The sequence below is a fragment of the Eleutherodactylus coqui genome, chromosome 6, assembly GCF_035609145.1.
Source record: "Eleutherodactylus coqui strain aEleCoq1 chromosome 6, aEleCoq1.hap1, whole genome shotgun sequence".
Classification (NCBI taxonomy): Eukaryota; Metazoa; Chordata; class Amphibia; order Anura; family Eleutherodactylidae; genus Eleutherodactylus; species Eleutherodactylus coqui.
Genome location: NC_089842.1, coordinates 166097453 through 166115008, shown reverse-complemented (window position 1 = coordinate 166115008; position 17556 = coordinate 166097453). Strand labels below are relative to the sequence as shown.

The window sequence follows — 17556 nt, the reverse complement described above, 5'->3', positions numbered from 1 at the left end:
ATGCCTTTTTCTTGCATCTAGTATTAACTACATGTGAGAAAAATCGGGCAGGTCCTATCTTTTCTCAGACATAGTATTAATACCCCAAAATAGCGCTAGCGAAAATGAAACCATTAAAATGAATGGTTTTGTTTCATCCCGTTATGCAGCCATGATTTTCACGTCCGCATAACGGGGCTAAATCAAGCCTAGCTAAAATCAACAAGACAGTCCCTTTTTTAATTGATGCCAGGGCTGCCAGCTCAATGATCTGTGAATTACTGTGTTCTGTTACCGTTAATATTCGCGGGGGAAATCTCCAACTGGCCATACATTTTACTCACAACAGCCACTACTGGTGAAATTTAGTATTACATGCTAGAAATTCAAATAAATGCCTGGCCATATAATGCATGGACATGCCAGGTCCATCAGAGCAAGAGCTGCATTTTGCAAGTTGCACACCCTCATAAAGAGGGGGTGTCTCAATTGGGGGACCTTTTTCTACAGCATCCATATGCACTATAGGGTATACTGACATGAGTGTTAGTTCTGAGACAACCTCTTTCTTTTCAAAGTAAATGTAACAAAGAGAATATATCGGGATTTTTGCTTCCACAACATTTTTCGGCCATGACCTCAGTCTTTTTCAGCAGAAATGTTTTAAAGCCGATCAATGATATTTACCTTTCTTTTCATTTTTTTCCGCCTCCTCAAACAGTCCTGGCAGATGTATGACGACCCCATTACCTGCAGGGATACACAGGACGCCTTAGAAAATGGAAGAAAAATCCTTCACCTTTATCTGGGAAGTGCAATCACACTGCCATATAACAGCATTACATTCTGCTTCACCGCTCCGCAGCAGATATGACTCTCCGGAAATATATGGACTTCAGACCCAAGTTCAGATAGCCAAGTAATACATTTTACTCCGGATGGAACCACACATCAATTCCCACGAGGGATATAGATTACTAAGTACATAAACCGACTCCTGTCCGATAGCAGGAAAAGCGCAATATTAATATGACACCAGGGAAATATGCTGCGGCTCCATTTGTCATCGGTAAACAAGAATATACGAGCAGTTAGGGAATTTTAAAAGAGCGTTTTTATAGATCTCCTACCAGTGCAAGATAAACTCGGTGCTTTTTGCCATAAAATCCCATTAAGTAAACAGCCAGTACATTCAGGTAAAAGAATAATAGTAATGATATAATATACAACACTCACTGGAGTGCTGCGAATCTATTCTTGGATGTGAAGTTCTGCATAAACCCTACAAAATAACCAATTTCTTTAGCTCTTTTTATGGTTTTTCGTATCATTTTGCCTCCTTATTTTATGGTGTGCAGATATTTTATAGATGAATACACAGGAATGTTGGAGTCTTGATTGTTTGATTGAGCATAAAACTCTGCAACTGACTGTAACAATGGAATTTTACAGCAGGCGCCTGCGGGCTGTAGGGTAGGAATCACTGGGTGGGGATCTGCAGCTTAGATCTGCACATGATGCACAATGATGTTGAGTTTACCCACTGTACTACCATACTATCTATCTATCTATCTATCTATCTATCTATCTATCTATCTATCTCATATCTATCTATGTATCTATCTATCTATGTATCTCATATCTATCTATCTATCTGCCGCATATCTGTTTATCTCATATCTATCTATCTCATATCTATCTATCTATCTATCTATCTATCTATCTATCTATCTATCTATCTATCTATCTATCTATCTATCTCTCATATCTATGTATGTATGTATCTATCTATCTCATATCTATCTATCTATCTATCTCATATCCATTTATCTCATATCTATCTGTCTCATATCTATCTATATCTATCTATCTATCTATCTATCTATCTCATGTCTATCTATCGCATATCTATTTATCTCATATCTATCTATCTTACATCTATCTATCTGTCTCATATCTATCTATCTATCTCATATCTATGTATGTATGTATCGATCTATCTAGCTCATATCTATCTATCTCATATCTATCTGTCTGTCGCATATCTGTTTATCTCATATCTATCTTTCTCATATCTATTTATCTCATATCTATCTATCTATCTCATATTTATCTATCCCATATCTATCTATCTGTCTGTCTCATATCTGTTTATCTTATATCTATCTATCTATTTTATATCCGTTTATCTCATACCTATCTGTCTCATATCTATCTGTCTCATATCTATCTATCTATCTATCTATCTGTCTCATATTTATCTATCTCATATCTATCTATCTATCTATCTCATATCCGTTTATCTCATATCTATCTGTCTCATATCTATTTATCTGACTCATATCTGTTTATCTCATATCTATCTATCTATCTATCATATATCTATCTCATATCTATCTATCATATATCTATCTATCTATCTCATATCTATCAATCTATTTATCTATGTATCTATGTATCTATCTATCTGTCTCATATCTATGTATCTTATAACTATCTCATATCTATCATATATTTATCTCATAATGCATAGAATACAAAAGATCACATTTTAAGTAAGAAAAGATGATATCAGAACGTACGCATACATACGTGGAAGCACACTTATGCTGATTAATGCTATGCAAATGTATTAGCCATATTATACTGCTGAGGTAACATAAAAGCTGCGCTGTGATTGGTTGCTGTAGGCAACAGCTTTTGATCCTCAGTGCTGAGGTAAAATGAAAACTACTTATATCTAAAACACAAAGTCTGTTTGTGTTGTATACAAATCCCCAGTTCTGGTGCGATTTGAGTAAAATTTTGCATTTTTTGTTGCCAATAGCAACCAATGATAGCTCAGCTTTTATTTGTTATTCTGCTGAGGTAAAATGAAAGCTGCACTATGATTGGTTACTATATATTATACTGCTGAGCTAAAATGAAAGCTGTGCTGTGATTGGTTGGCATATATTATACTGCTGATGTAAAATGAAAGCTGTGCTGTGATTGGTTGCTATAGACAACTGCTTTAAATCCTCTTAGTGCTGGGGTAAAATGAAAGCTGCTCTGTGATTGGTTGCTATGGGCAACAGTTTTCAATCCTCAGTTGCTCCATGTATTCCTGTCTGGGGACAGATCATTTACTGAAACACAAATTTAAGCGCTCAGTCTGACTCTTCTAGTGGGAATGACTTGCTGGAAATAACTAGGAATACTAAATCAAGTACGTAGAATCCATGGGTGAAAGCAAATTTGGGGATTGCTGCATTAAAATTCAAGGAAATGCAAAAATATGCAAATAAGGTTGCCAAAACAACAAAATTTCACAATTTTTTTTAGCCTATAACCTTCTCCGCGTGGAGATTATACTGTGTGCAAAATTTAATGTCAATCGGTCTTACAGTTTGTACGTAACGCTCCAACAAAAAGACAAACAGACATTGACAAATATATAGAAGTTCAGGGGATAATGCAGAGATCTCTCCCGTGAACTGTTTATACCCAGGACTATGACTGTAACAAGGGGGAGCCCTCTACATCTAGAGGAAAGAAGGTTCCATCACCAACATAGAAGGGGGTTCTTTACTGTAAGAGCAGTGAGACTACGGAACTCTCTGCCAGGGGATGTGGTGAACTCGATGGAAGAGTATAAGAGGGGTCTGGATGCGTTTCTAGAGCGATACAATATTACATGTTATAATCATTAACATTTATTAACTTCAAAAGAGTTGTTGATCCTGCTATTATTACGATTGCTAGATTGGAGTCAGGAAAGAATGTCTTTCCCTTTAAAGGGGAAAATTGGCTTCTACCCCATTGGTTTGTTTTTGCCTTCCTCTGGATCAGTATTGGGGGGAAAAAGGCTGAACTGGAAGGAAATATATCTTTTTTTGGCCTTACATACTATGTTACTATGTGCAAACATAAAGGACTGATTGACAACAGAATTATTCTAAATGTGGGTTTTCACATCTCAGGAAAGAAACTATTATCGTGTTATGGCAAAGGGACCTGTCACTCACCCGCATGGAAGAAAGCGTACTGGTAATGAAACATGTTAGAAAATGCTGCTTTTATGGAGGGTTAATTACTCCAAAAGTCTATTTCTTTCTGAACAGACGACTTCTTACTGTTAGTCTCAAACTTGCACTACAATTCAATGTAAATTTAAAGAGATTTTCTGGTATTCCATATTGGAGGGCTAATTACCCCAGAGGGGTAGCTAAAGGCTCTTGGGCCTGGGTGCAGAAGTTCAGCTTGGTCCCCCAACAGCTTCCCCCGTAGTTACTTTGCATGTGGTTCACCTCAAAAAGTGTCATCCGCTCTCTCTTTTCTTCTCTATTCGGTCCAGACAGCCATGAAGATTTCCGATATCTACGACTCTTCTGTGCACCTTTTCCATCCTGCCGCTACCCCCAATACCCATCAGTGTCCCCCACAGTAAAAATGCCCCCTCTTATGCCCCAAAAAGTAATACTGCTCGCGCACAGTAATGATTCACCCATATTGAAAAGAAATAATGCCTGCTTTGTACCCTCACACTGTAATTACACGTATTTATGCCCCACATAGAAATAATTCTTTTCTGTGTTCTCTGCAATGTAATAAAGAGTAATAGTACTCTTTGTACCTCTTAAAGGGAATGTCCAAGTTATATATTTTTTAAATTCTTGCTCCCATGTATAAAAATAATAAATAGTCATATACTTAAATATAGCAAGGCGCTGAGGGACATGTATTTTAACCCAATGTTTGATGCTGCAAGGAGCAGTGAGTATGACTGCAAAAGGACTGCGTGATGCTGCTGCGATAAGCTGTGAAAGAACCAGGATCCAGCGAAAGGTGCGGCACAGTAACATATCAGGACACTGAATTTTATGAGCATTGGACCATAAGTAGGATTGTTGTACAACATGTGAGAGACTTGATGATTAGTAAGCAGGCCTGCTAGCAGCTTGGAGGGATAAAGGTTCTGTATGCATAGACATTGAGAATTTCGGAAAGGAGCTTGAACTGAGTAATTAATAGGTTCTGGAGCTGTGATGCTATTTGAAGGTTAAATTGTTTGATTGCTACTGTGCTATGCTATTTGTAAGAGAGCAATGGATCACCAGTAACGGTAAACATATTGTAGAAGTGTGATAAAGCCCAGAAGAGACCTGTAAGAAGATAGTTGGAACAGTTGATGTCTACAAAACGGAGACACAGCCCGTACGGGGTAAAGGGAAATCAGTCTAGGCAAAGGTTAGCTTTATCAGTAAGGGCCTACAGCCACTACATGTTCTCCAGGTGATTTCTTGTGGCCCAATCAGAAGCAATTGTTCTATTATGCAATGTTTAAGTATTATGTACCCTCTAATGGAATGAAAACCCTATCTCACATTCTTTAACTAAAGTTCTGTTTTAAAAAAAATACTCGTACCACCCACCTGCAACAGTAGTACCAGAAACACCGTCTTGGATGCTTGTCTTGCTGTGTCTATCTGTTTCATATCTGTCTACACCATACACAAGGATATCCTAAGAAATCATAGGGCTCCATGGCAAAACTCAATATGGGCCCTATTCTAACTCAATGGGGGCCGTATTAGGCCACTTGCAGATGAGCGTATTTTAGCTCTGCCTTTGGTCCGTGTTTTGGAGACTGTAATATGGAACTAATGTAAATCTATGCATCTATTTACATAGCCATTAGAGATGAGCGAACGTACTCGGTAAGGGCGATTTCGCAATCGAGCACTGCGATTTTCAAGTACTTCACGACTCGAGTGAAAAGGACTCGGGTGCGCTGTGGGTGAGCGGGGGGTTGCAGAGGGGAGTGGGGGGGGGGAGAGGGAGAGAGAGAGGGCTCGCCCTGTTCCCCGCTGCTACCCCCCACTCCCCTCTGCAACCCCCCGCCCCACAGCGCACCCGAGTACTTTTCACCCAAATAGTGAAGTACTCGAAAATCGCGGTGCTCGATTGCGAAATTGCCCTTACCGAGTACGTTCGCTCATCTCTAATAGCCATGTTTTTCATAGCCATTTTTATAAACACAACATGCCCTTTTTTTATTAGATTTTTGTATTGCTTTTCTTTTCTAACAAAGAATAACAGATCAGTATTTGCTCAGTAGAAAATAAAATACACAGAAGCAATAACAGATCAAATACTGAGGACATACAGTTCTAACGTCATCTGTAACATGTCCGTAAAACATATCCGTGTTGTGAATGTGTTACAATACTCTCATTTGAAAATGGCCTTACAAAGATTATCCATTTGTATAATAATGATGGCCTATGTTCAGGATAGATCATCAATACTAGACCAATAGGGGTCCGTCACCATACACCGCCACCTATCAGCTGTTTTTTGGGTTTGTAGGCTCATGCACTGAGCTGATTTCTGCAGGAAGCAGACAGCTCCGTTCCCACAAAAGTGGCCAGTCTTGGTATTGCAGGCATTGAAGTGAATAGAACTTTTCCTATTATAACAGGTTTGGCCACTATAGTGAGAATGGAACTGTCTGCTTCCTGCAGAAATCAGCTCAGTGCATGATAGCACCAACCCTGTGAACAGCTATTTGGTGGGGGTCCTAAGGGACTGACGTCTACTAATGTACTATTGATGACCAATCCTGAGGTTAGACTATCATTAGTTTACAACTGGAGAACCCCCTTAATCTGTATGCAGTGGGCTCTCCTTGTGTTTGCAGGTAGCTGCTTTGACTGTTTGGAAGCAATTTAGTGCCTGATCACTTATTTTGTGTCTCTGTATTACTATGAAGCAGGAAAGTTTTGATTTAGTCTATTATCTATAGGACAATAAATGGCCAGTAGTGGTTTCCAGTGTCGAATGAGACAGCAGAACTGATGTATATTGAGCAGCAGATTTCTATATTTAAAGCCAACTTTAAGAGGCAGAGTCTGCTGCACAATAAGTGCCTTGTACCATCACTTCTCATAATCCCATCTGTTACCTCAGTCTGGCATTCATACATGGTTGCTGTGGGTCTTTTCCAGCAGAATTTGTAATGTGTCATTCTCTAACACAGGGCAGATTTTTGGGAATGGAATACTGAGCATTTACCCAGGGTCCTGTTCCTAGGGGCCCCTAACAGCAGGATCTGCAAAAAAGGATAAGCAGTAGATCGGTTTGGGTCCAATGCTTAGTACTCCCTTTGATCAGCCATTTGCAAAGTCAGTTTGCTTGTTCACTGATCTGTTTTATGCAGGAAGCAGACAGCTCCATTCTCACTGCAGTGGTCACGCTTGGTATTACACACAAATCTTCTATTCACTACAATGGGAACTTTGCCTGTAATATCTAGCCTGGCCACTGCAGAGAGAACAGAGCTGTCTACCTCCTGCAGAAATCAGCTGAGTGCACAAGCACAGTAACCTATTGAAGTGCTGATCAAAGGAGCTCCTAGGGGGTGGCCCCCCTCCAATCTACTACTGATGGCCTAATCTGAGGATAAGTCTTCAATAGTTTACAGCTGGACAACCCGTTTAGATTAATGATGCACTAGCAATGTTGAGCATATTAGGTAGTCAGAGAAGCAGTGTGGCCATCTTTGATTAACCAGGGCCATAGGGAAGGTCACTTTTGCTATTTTAGTATTGTCTGACGGCATTATTGAAACACTAAATGGAAGCCTTAGGGCTTCTACCTACTTGTGTTTTTTAAATACTGCATTGAGGCTACGTTATTTTACGCAATTGTCAATGGGACTTTCTAATGTTAAAAACGCATTGCACAAAAATCGCTAAGCACAAACTTGCAATGCTCTTTTCACATTAGAAAGTCCCATTGAGAGTTGCGTTAAAAAAATGCAGTGTTGATGCAGTGTTAAAAAAACGCTAGTGGGTAGGAGCCCTAATGTGGGCCTTGTAAGGCAGTATTGTGTCAGACATACTGCAGTATTATCTGGACACTATATTATTTGGATACTGTATGATGATTTAATTTAGCTATTATAAGGCTGCATTCCCATGAACGTATATCGGCTCGGTTTTCATGCCGAGCCGATATACGTCGTCCTCATGTGCAGGTGGGGGGGGGGGGGGAGGATGGAAGAGCCAGGAGCAGGAACTGAGCTCCCGCCCCCTCTCTGCCTCCTCTCCGCCCCTCTGCAATATTTGCAATGAAAGGAGGCGGGACAGGGCGGCGCTAAGTTCCGAGAATTATCCCCGCCCCGTTCCGCCTCTCCCGATTGCAAAGGGGCGGAGAGGAGGCAGAGAGGGGGTGGGAGCTCAGTTCCTGCTCCTGGTTCTTCCATCCAAGTTGTCGCCTCTACAACCTGAGTGCTGCAAACATACCAGGGAGAGCAGTGCAGGACGCCGGCGGTAGCGTTGTGAAAGTTTTCTTGCTGCCCAGAAAATACCAGCCGCTCCTCTCAGTCCTGTGCAGAGCCGCCTAGCACAGTGGTGCAGCAGGGGACCAACCAAAGCTTTTAGTTCGGTGCTTGGCACCAACAGGAGCTCCTGTCAGTCCTGTGCAGAGCCGCCTAGCACAGCGCCGCAGCGGAGGGGCCAAGCAGAGCTCTCAGTCTGGTGCTCGGCAAAGCCGAACTGCACAGTGCTGGAGCGCCCCAAACCACAGCTGTCAGTGCCATCCTCGGCATAGATGAAAATAAATAAGCCTGTGAGACAAGTAGTCACTCCTAGTACTGGTGCACTATGTCTCCACCGGAAGTATAGTAGGAGACATGGGTTGGCCGGACACAGTGACAGGGAACACCTCCGTAACACCCCACACTCCGGCAATGATTGACAGCTGAAACCCTCTGGCGCTTTGCTATGTGCCGATCACCCTAGCTCCGCCTCTGTCCCGCCCCTTGTCCACAGCCAGCAATGGGAGGAGGCGGAACAGTAGTCCTGCTTTGCTGGAGAGAGGCCTGGGACAGTGGTCAGAAATGCTATCTTTTCTCCTTAAGGAGAGCACCTAGACTTTTTTTTGCATACAATGCGTGTTCATGTATGCAGGCAAACAAAGATACACTGATTAAAATGGCTTACGTGAGTGTATGTGTATTTGCGTAACGAACATTATTTTTTTGGGCCACCATCGAAGTATATTTTCCTTGTCTTTGCACGCAGAAGGCATGCTCATTTGCGCATGAAAAAAAAATGTTCCGATGCTCCCAGCCATTAAAATGACTAATTAATCTAACGATTTCCAGATGTGTTCTTTTTGTGCACAATTACTCATTGTTTCATGCATCTCCCAGGGTATTTTGCATGCAGTTGCGCCTCCCCATTGACTCCCATGTTGACTTTTGGTGCACAAATGCACAGCAAAATAAAGCATGCTCCTCTTTTTTGCACGGCCAAAATGTGCTGGAAAGTATATGTACATGTGAACAAACCCAATGGAAGCAATGGCTTCTATTCTCTGCACATTGTGCATGCAAATACGCCTGTGTGAAGGGTCCCTTAGGCATCCCCATGATATATAACGGAGTGAAATTACATTATTTGCAGCTTGATAGGAGGACTCAATAAGACATACTTGCAGTTAATGCTTGTATTTCAGCAGGAAAGGTCTTTAAACGTAAAGACAATACATGTAACATCAAGTGGAGGACACCAACCGGAGGCTCAACTACAACTTCCAGCATAGTTTGACACTTTCTGCAAGCCGCCATGTGTTAATCTGCCTTTGGAATTGGTATCCATTGCATTGCATAGTGTATTCCACACTTGACCACTAGGTGTCACAGTACCAAAAGGGATGTATTTGTGTGTTTGACAGTCGCAGTCATGTACTGCATACAATTCATCGGACCATTGTATTGAAAAAAAACCTCTTAATGTCAACTCATATTTCACACCCATATACATGCACCCCAACTGCATCTGGTCTTTTGTGATATCAATAGTAAATTTACCCTAACAAGGAACATATCATGAACAAACCATAGGGGTCTGAAGTCCAGATTTCCAATGCAAAACTGAATATATCTGCTTTAAAAATAAAGACTACATCCAAGCCCTTATAGGAATGCACTTACCAATGAAGGACGTTGCTTTAGGATTAATAATGCCACTTGGAAAGAGATGGAAATCATATTCTTTTCCTTCTACCACCACAGTGTGTCCTGCATTATTTCCTCCCTTAAGAAAAAGATAAGAAAACCAGATGTAAATGATAAAGTACTGTTCTGATTATCCATATAGCATGACAAATCACCTGCAAACTTGCCATTTATTAACTATTACTGAGCTGGAGAGTCTGTACTGCAGAACTGGTTGGAGACCAGAAAGAGAGAGGCTGGTTGGGAAGGCCGTAGGATAGATGCCATATGAGGTTGGCACCGAAACTGGCAAATTATCAAGAGCTCCTTCATTGCCACAAAAGATCCACTCAGCCTGATAGGAAATAGTCATAGTGGTGACTACACAAGACAGACACAGATGTCCTCCTGTAGTTGGGTTTGAACTCAAGACCCCAGTACTGAATTGCAGCAGTGTTTATTGGCTCTGTTCACACCACATTTGGCGCATACAACAGTATGGTATTATTATTGTTATTGATATGGAATGAGGATGGAATAGGATCGAGCAGCTTGTATTGTGTTGTGTTACACGTCAACTGTAGAAGCGCAGAGGAAAATATAAAAGCGCAGAGGAAAATGTTTAACAAAATCCATAAGCAGATTTTATTTATTTGTAGCAGTGGCCGTATATGAAATGCAATAATAATAATCAAAAGTGTTCAGAGGTCTCCACAACCGTTGCACTGTCGCACCAGACAGTGCCCACATTCACATCTGCCTTTGGACTTCCATTTGGGATTTTGCCTTTATGCCCTGTTATGGCAGTAGGAAGACTGAATCCCTGTATAAACAGATCCATCTTATAAGGGAATCAATTGGCGCCAATCAGACCCCATTGACTATAATGGGTTGCGTTCAGCTGCCATTATGTCTTCTGGCATTTTAGCCATCCAGAATTTTATGCCTACTCTCTGCTATTCACACAGGTGGGAATGTGGCCTAGCATTGCCATACTATGTCTATATTATACATCAGTACAGTGCACAAATAAAAATTCTATATTGGAATGGCTATGGAAACCTTTGTGCATTAAAAATTAATACACACATATCTTATGAAGTCCCTACTGAAAAAAATGCTGAACTTTCTTTTATGCATTGTTTTCCTTCTCATGCATTTAAAAAGCTTGGTTTGCAGGGTCTCCCACATCTAAATTCCTGGCTGGGGAGGTGTTCCCAGCACAAGCTCAGCTCTTCCTTCAGAGGGGGTGTAGTATAACCACACCCACTGAGTACTACACAGCTATCTCTCATCCTCTCTCTGAGCAGCTACCGGTCTGTTCGTTCACTCTCACTGCCGATAACAGCAGAAAATTCATTTGGCATTAATTATAGCCTTCTGTAAGGGTTTGTTCACACGTTGCTGATTTTGTTGTGGCTTTAGGTGTGGAATTGCAGCAGATTTTGGCTTTCAAATGAATTAAAATTGAAGGGTTGAAATCTGCTGCAAATATTCACCAAAATCTGCAGCAAATTGGCTACATTTTCAAAAATACATTGATTAAAAAGAGTTCAAAGGTGTACGTATATAGCCTTTAGTGATATCTCCAGATAGTACTTATATACTGTACCTATGTAATACCTCAATACAGTGCACAAATAACAGTTCCATATGTACTTCAGTAATATCACCACATAATGCCCACATAACATTGCCATTCTATGCCCAAATAGCAGCACTCCCTAAGTAATATCATTGCACAGTGCAGAAATGACAATACCATTGTGTGCCCACATAATAATACTATGCAGTGCACAAACAACAGTGCCATAGTGTTCTCAAATAATGTCACCATGCATGCATTGCTGTACAATACCCAAATAATATCACAGAGGCATAACTTGAAGCTCCTGGGCCCCAATGCAAAACCTGTAACAGGGCCCCAACTATAACGCTTTATTCATAGTATTGGGCTCCTTATATGGAGAAGAGGGGCCTTATGGGCCCCCTAAGGCTCCTGGGCCCGGGAGCAACCGCATCCCCTGCATCCTCTATAGTTACGCCCCTGAATACCATAATCAAGTTCCCAAATTCCCACTACCCATATTTTATCAAAGGGCATATCTATAGGGCATGCAGAGGTAGCAGTTGCATCAGGGTCTGGTACTCATGGACTCTACTGACACATAAAAGACACCAGTATCATCAATAGAACATGATGGATGGGGGGTCCTCCTACAGAGTTTATATTGGTTCCCAGACTTTCATGCTGATGGACATGTACACTGTCGCAGTGCACTGACTGCACACTGTCAAGCTGCAGCGGTCACAACATGGACGCATGTCTGGGCTGATGTCCATGTGATCTCCCTGTCACTTGCTGCTGCTTGTCAACATCAATACATCTGCTGATGTAGGGTTTAATTGGTCGGCGAGGAGGGGGTTTCTCTTGCCAGCCAATCAACCTTTATGTTGCCGCCGGTTATGCCTTTGCATGATGGACTTCTGGTCTGGTCAACGTCCTCCTGGTGTCAGATACATCCCTGTTGTTCTTAATTTTTATTTGGTGTTACATCTGCTTCCCATTACTGCTGTGATTATAGTTATTTACATCTGCCAATTGTCACCCTCTTTTCCATCTAGGGACAGTCTAGGTAGCCCCCAGGTTCTGGAATTAGGGCCGCCCTTGTCAGGACGATCACCTTGCTTTTAGACAGGCTTTTCCCGAAATAATATTATAATTGTTTAGTTTCATTATTATTCTTTTGTTCTATGAGTGTATATATATATATATATATATATATATATATATATATATATATATATATATATATATATCTGTGCTCTTGAATAACGATTACGTCTGATCTAGACAAGATGTTTTTGGTGTCCGGCCTGGGTGTAACATAAGCACAATATAATATCTCAAAGCATCTGCCAGGCAGATATGGAGAAGGGTCGGCGATCTAGGGATTATTATGATTGCCAGATTAGAGTCAGGAAGGATTTTTTTTTTCCTTAAATGGGGAAAATTGGCTTCTACCTCATTGATGTTTTTTTTTTTTTTGCCTTCCTCTGGATCAACATATGTGTGTGTGTCTGTATGTGTGTGTGGGGGGATAGGTTGAACTGGATGGACTTATGTCTTTTGTCATCTTTGCATACTGTGTTACTATGAGGCTAATTCTACACGGGCGATTGCGATTTTGTTGTGAGGAAATCACGGCAAAATCGCATCTTTATTCACTGCGATTTGTGAGCGTCAGCGATGCTTTTTTGGAGAATAATCTCACATTGCTGCCGCCCGAGATAAAATCGCACGATTTTTTATTGCAAAAATCAATAGGACTTTGTATTGTTAAAATTGCATTGCATCACATCACAATGCACGTTTCTTACAAACATTGCAATGCGATAAAAAGAAGCCTCCATAGGAATACATGGGAGCGAAAAAATAACCCATCGCAGAAAGATAGAGCATGCCATAATCTTTTTATCCCCTCAACATCTCATCGCAGATGGGAAAAAAAACATTGTAAATCATTGGTTTCATACTCTGCTTTTTTACTGACTATCGCAGCCGAAAATCGCGTGATTTTCTCGCCCATGTGAAACCACCCTGGGACTTGGTGGCTATACAGTATGCACAATGTATGGGCCAATTACAGTATAATTTGCAGTTTTCTTTAGACTTCTTTATTAACAGCAACACCCACAAAATCCTTGGTAAAACCAATCATTACAATGAACTACATGAACAATATCTACTTTACCGAAACCCATGAAGGATGGGGGAGGCTTGGTAAGGTGAATTGTTGGCATTCTACTTGGCTTATTGTGATTCATTTTTGCATGTTTTACCAGGGCCATTTCATCTAATTTTGTAAACTCTATGTCGCACCTTACGCATGGCTTGGCATTTTTAACTCCATGGCACCAGTTTTGACCCCCCTTCTTCGTCATTCATGTTTTTAAAGGTTTTTCATTTTATATGACACTTTGTGGTTGTGATTGATTCAAGAAACTCAATATGGTTTCTGGAATTCATTGTAATGATTCTTGTACCAAGAGTTTTGCAGGTGTTGGGATATTTCATTGGTGTGGCTACCTGAGTATACTGGGGATGGGTGTTAATATATTTAAGAACAAGCCAAATATTGGCCTGTCAGAGTTGTACACACAATTGTTGGGCAACCCCATTGGTTTTTGGGTGCTTGTCTTTCCCTTCGTTGCTGTCATGAGGGAAATACTGAGCATATTCAGAGGAGGTCTGATGAGGCTGTACTGTTTTTGCAGTGCAATGATCTAGCATTTTCACATGGTGTTGGCATGCGGTAGTCACTAGTGAGGATCGGTTCATGATGCTGCATCATTCTTCTGGCCTCTGTCAGCAGCTCTCATATTTAAGAATCCTGAAATAGTTCCTTAACTTGCAGCAACTCGTAGACCTTGACTTGTAATAATATATTACCCAAGACGTAATGTAGTTCTTTGAGTTTAGATAAATAACGTTTACTAAGATGAAAACTACACAGATGTAGCTGCATTTGTGATTTTTTTTTTGTCCCTGAGATAAATCACACAGTTAAAAGGCCACTCCAGCGAAAACTCATTTTTCCAACCTTGACCCCTCAGCTGATTGCCTGTCACATTTTGGATGTCTTCTCTGTATATTGCAGTCACTTCTATGCAGTGCAACCTCCTGTCTGATACTTATCAGGCACCATCTTGATGCTAAGATTTCACCCTGCTTTCTCTTTCACTATTCTGGACTATCAGTCCCATTAAGCATCAGTGCAACCTCAAATGAGCAGGTAGAGCCTGTGCCATCTCTGCCTGCTGGGAGGACTATAATTATCATTACTCTGCATATTCACCTAAATAAGCTACAAGCCATAAGCATACAGTCAGGAGGCTGCACTATCATTGTCTTGATTAGAACTATGTGACAGGCCTCTATCAGCAGTAACTTTGATGATAGGAGTTTCTGTGTCCCCCTCTAAAGAGCTTGTGTGTGCTATAAAGGGATTATCCAGGCAAACAAAATACTCCTGATTCAGCTGTTTCAACACTGGCTCACCTGGTTGCGAGTCTTCCCTACTTTCTCTGTGATGGTAGCATCATCACAGGGTGCCGACTGTTTGACTCACTTCAATAACTAAGCCAGACCCATCCTCTGTCTCTACATTGGCCGTCATAGAGAAGAGCCACACATGGATGGAGGAAGGCTCGCAAACCACATAACCAGGTTCACTTCTGGGCTAGAAATGGAAGTTCCAGCACTGCTAGTTTGGACTGAATCAGTTAAGGTAATAGGGGTTTAGGTAAAGCGGCTGTCACAGTGCAGAGGGATCAGTCCTATTCCCATTTGCACAAGGAAAGACTAGAAGCAATGGGGTGAAACTGAAAGGGAGGAGACACAGATTAGATATTAGAAAAAACTTTCTGACAGCGAGGGTGATCAATGACTGGAACAGGTTACCACAGGAGGTGGTGAGTTCTCCTTCAATGGAAGTGTTCAAACAAAGGCTGGATAAATATCTGTCTGGGATGATTTAGTGATCCTGCACTGAGCAGGGGGGTTGTACCAGATGACCCTGGAGGTCCCTTCCAGCTCTACCATTCTATGATTCTATTTTTCGTGTCTAAATAACCTCTTTAAGGCCTCATGACACTGCAGAGGCGGATTCTGCGTGCAGATTTCCACCGCAGAAGACCTGTGATCCATTGCAGAAAATAATTTACAACCATGTACGCAGATGCTTCCATAGAGATTAATGGAGCCCGCCCCCGTGAAACCCGCTGTAAAATGGAACATGCTGCGACTTATTTTCCGCGAGCAGAATTCGCAATTCAAATCTGCCCGTGTGCATGAGGCCTAAGACAAAAAACTGAGACTAGTTCTCAGCATACAGAATTTTCCAGTAACCAAATGCACAGGGCATGCAATGCAGTATAATGTCCCCATACCCACTTTTTCATGGAGATAGGAATACACTTTGCAGAAATACCTGTAAAAGGGCCCAAACTATTCAAATAAGACAAAATTTCTTGCTGCAGTAATATTTTGCAGCATCTCAATGTGAGCTGGATGTAAATGAGTCCATATTATTAATTTGGCCATAAAAATGTAAAATGTGTCTGCAGGGTTGGAGAACCCCCATAACGTCTGGTCATTGTAGAATCACTGCACAGGTTTTGTTACCCAGAATTCCAGCAGGCATATAAGTTTCCATTCTATAACAGTTCATGTAATGTAAAACCTGACCTTCTCCTACTGTATTTTTATTTTGCAAGGTTTTGGCCTGACCTCTAGGATACCCGCAGCAAGCTTTAGCTTTAAATAGCTGTCACATTTGACTAGAGTGGTATGAAGTTTCATATTCACTATCTGGAGGGATGGGAAGCCTAAATTTCTCTGTCAAATGACACATTTACACGTTAAGTTTACAATTGCTTCACTAATTAAATCCATCAGTATCTTAAAGTAGAGCTGTGCCTTATATTAACAACTTATATTAACCTCAGTCATCACTTCTGTAGTCAACAAACTTAGAGGGGTATTTCAGTGACATAACTTTATTCCCTTGGGATAGGAGATAACTACCTGATCCATGGGAGACAGGCCACTTGGACCCCAACGATCCCCAGAACAGGGGTCCCGTGTCCCTTAATAGACTGGTAAAATGAATGAGTGTGCATGCTCAGCCACCACTTAAACTCAGCTGTTTTCACTACTCCCATTCAAATGAATGGAGCAATGACCAAGCATGATGATGCCCCATTCATTTTGCCAGCCTCTCAGGGATACAGGATCTCCATTCTGGTGATCAGTGGGGGTCTCAGCAGTCAGACTCCCACCGATTTGCTAGTTATCCCCTATTCTGCAGATAGGGGCTAACTTACTGTCACTGGAATACCCCTTAAAACTGTTGTATATCATGTTTATTACCTTTGTTGCTCGTCTGGATTTTTTCATGATTTCACAGAAAAAAAATCTCCTGTTGCTACCTGGAAACAGTCAGCAAGTTGCTCTCAATACATCTGCTATTATAGGTCAATAATAAGTACTTGTTAGTGCATAAGCTGATAAACCAGACTGCTGCCACAGATAAGACTTACTGAGGGCCTATCTCCACAGTGAGGACTATCTCTGACAATAGTCGGGTTTATCCGCTTGTCCCACTCTCCTTAGTACATAGTGCACAGTTGTGAATGTGGTGTGGCTCTGATGAGCTCCTTTCTCTAGAATACATCATTACTTCTTGAAGGATTAGGGTCCAACTGTTCGGATCCCCACATTCTTAAAGAGTACCGCACTTTCAGTCTGCAGCACTAGTTAGTGCTCTGTCAGCCGTTTTCGCTTCAAACCGGCAGCTGAAGATGCCCCATATAGCCTTTATATAATGCCATCTTCAGCTGCCGTGGACCAAAGTGTACACCCCGCCTAATGCATCTGCAGTGAAACACAGCCCTATTCATTTGAATGGAGAATCAACTTTCCCATTCGCGTCTATAGTAGGGCTTGTGCACATAGCCTTGTGAAAAAGAGTTGATCTGTGTGCACACTAATTTTTCGGGGTTAAATTTTGCAATGGGGGACCTGGTGA

At 41.3% G+C, this 17556-nt stretch overlaps 1 protein-coding gene across 1 annotated transcript in view; it reads right to left on the bottom strand.

Moving 5' to 3' along the window:
- Positions 1-17556, bottom strand: part of ADSS1 (adenylosuccinate synthase 1) — a 64645-nt gene that overhangs the window by 24826 nt on the left and 22263 nt on the right. Inside the window, exons 2-3 of the mRNA XM_066608148.1 lie at positions 9962-10064; positions 667-729 (exon numbers count right to left, since the gene is read on the bottom strand). Coding sequence (XP_066464245.1) covers positions 667-729; positions 9962-10064 — 166 coding nt within the window. The remainder of the gene's footprint in view (positions 1-666; positions 730-9961; positions 10065-17556) is intronic.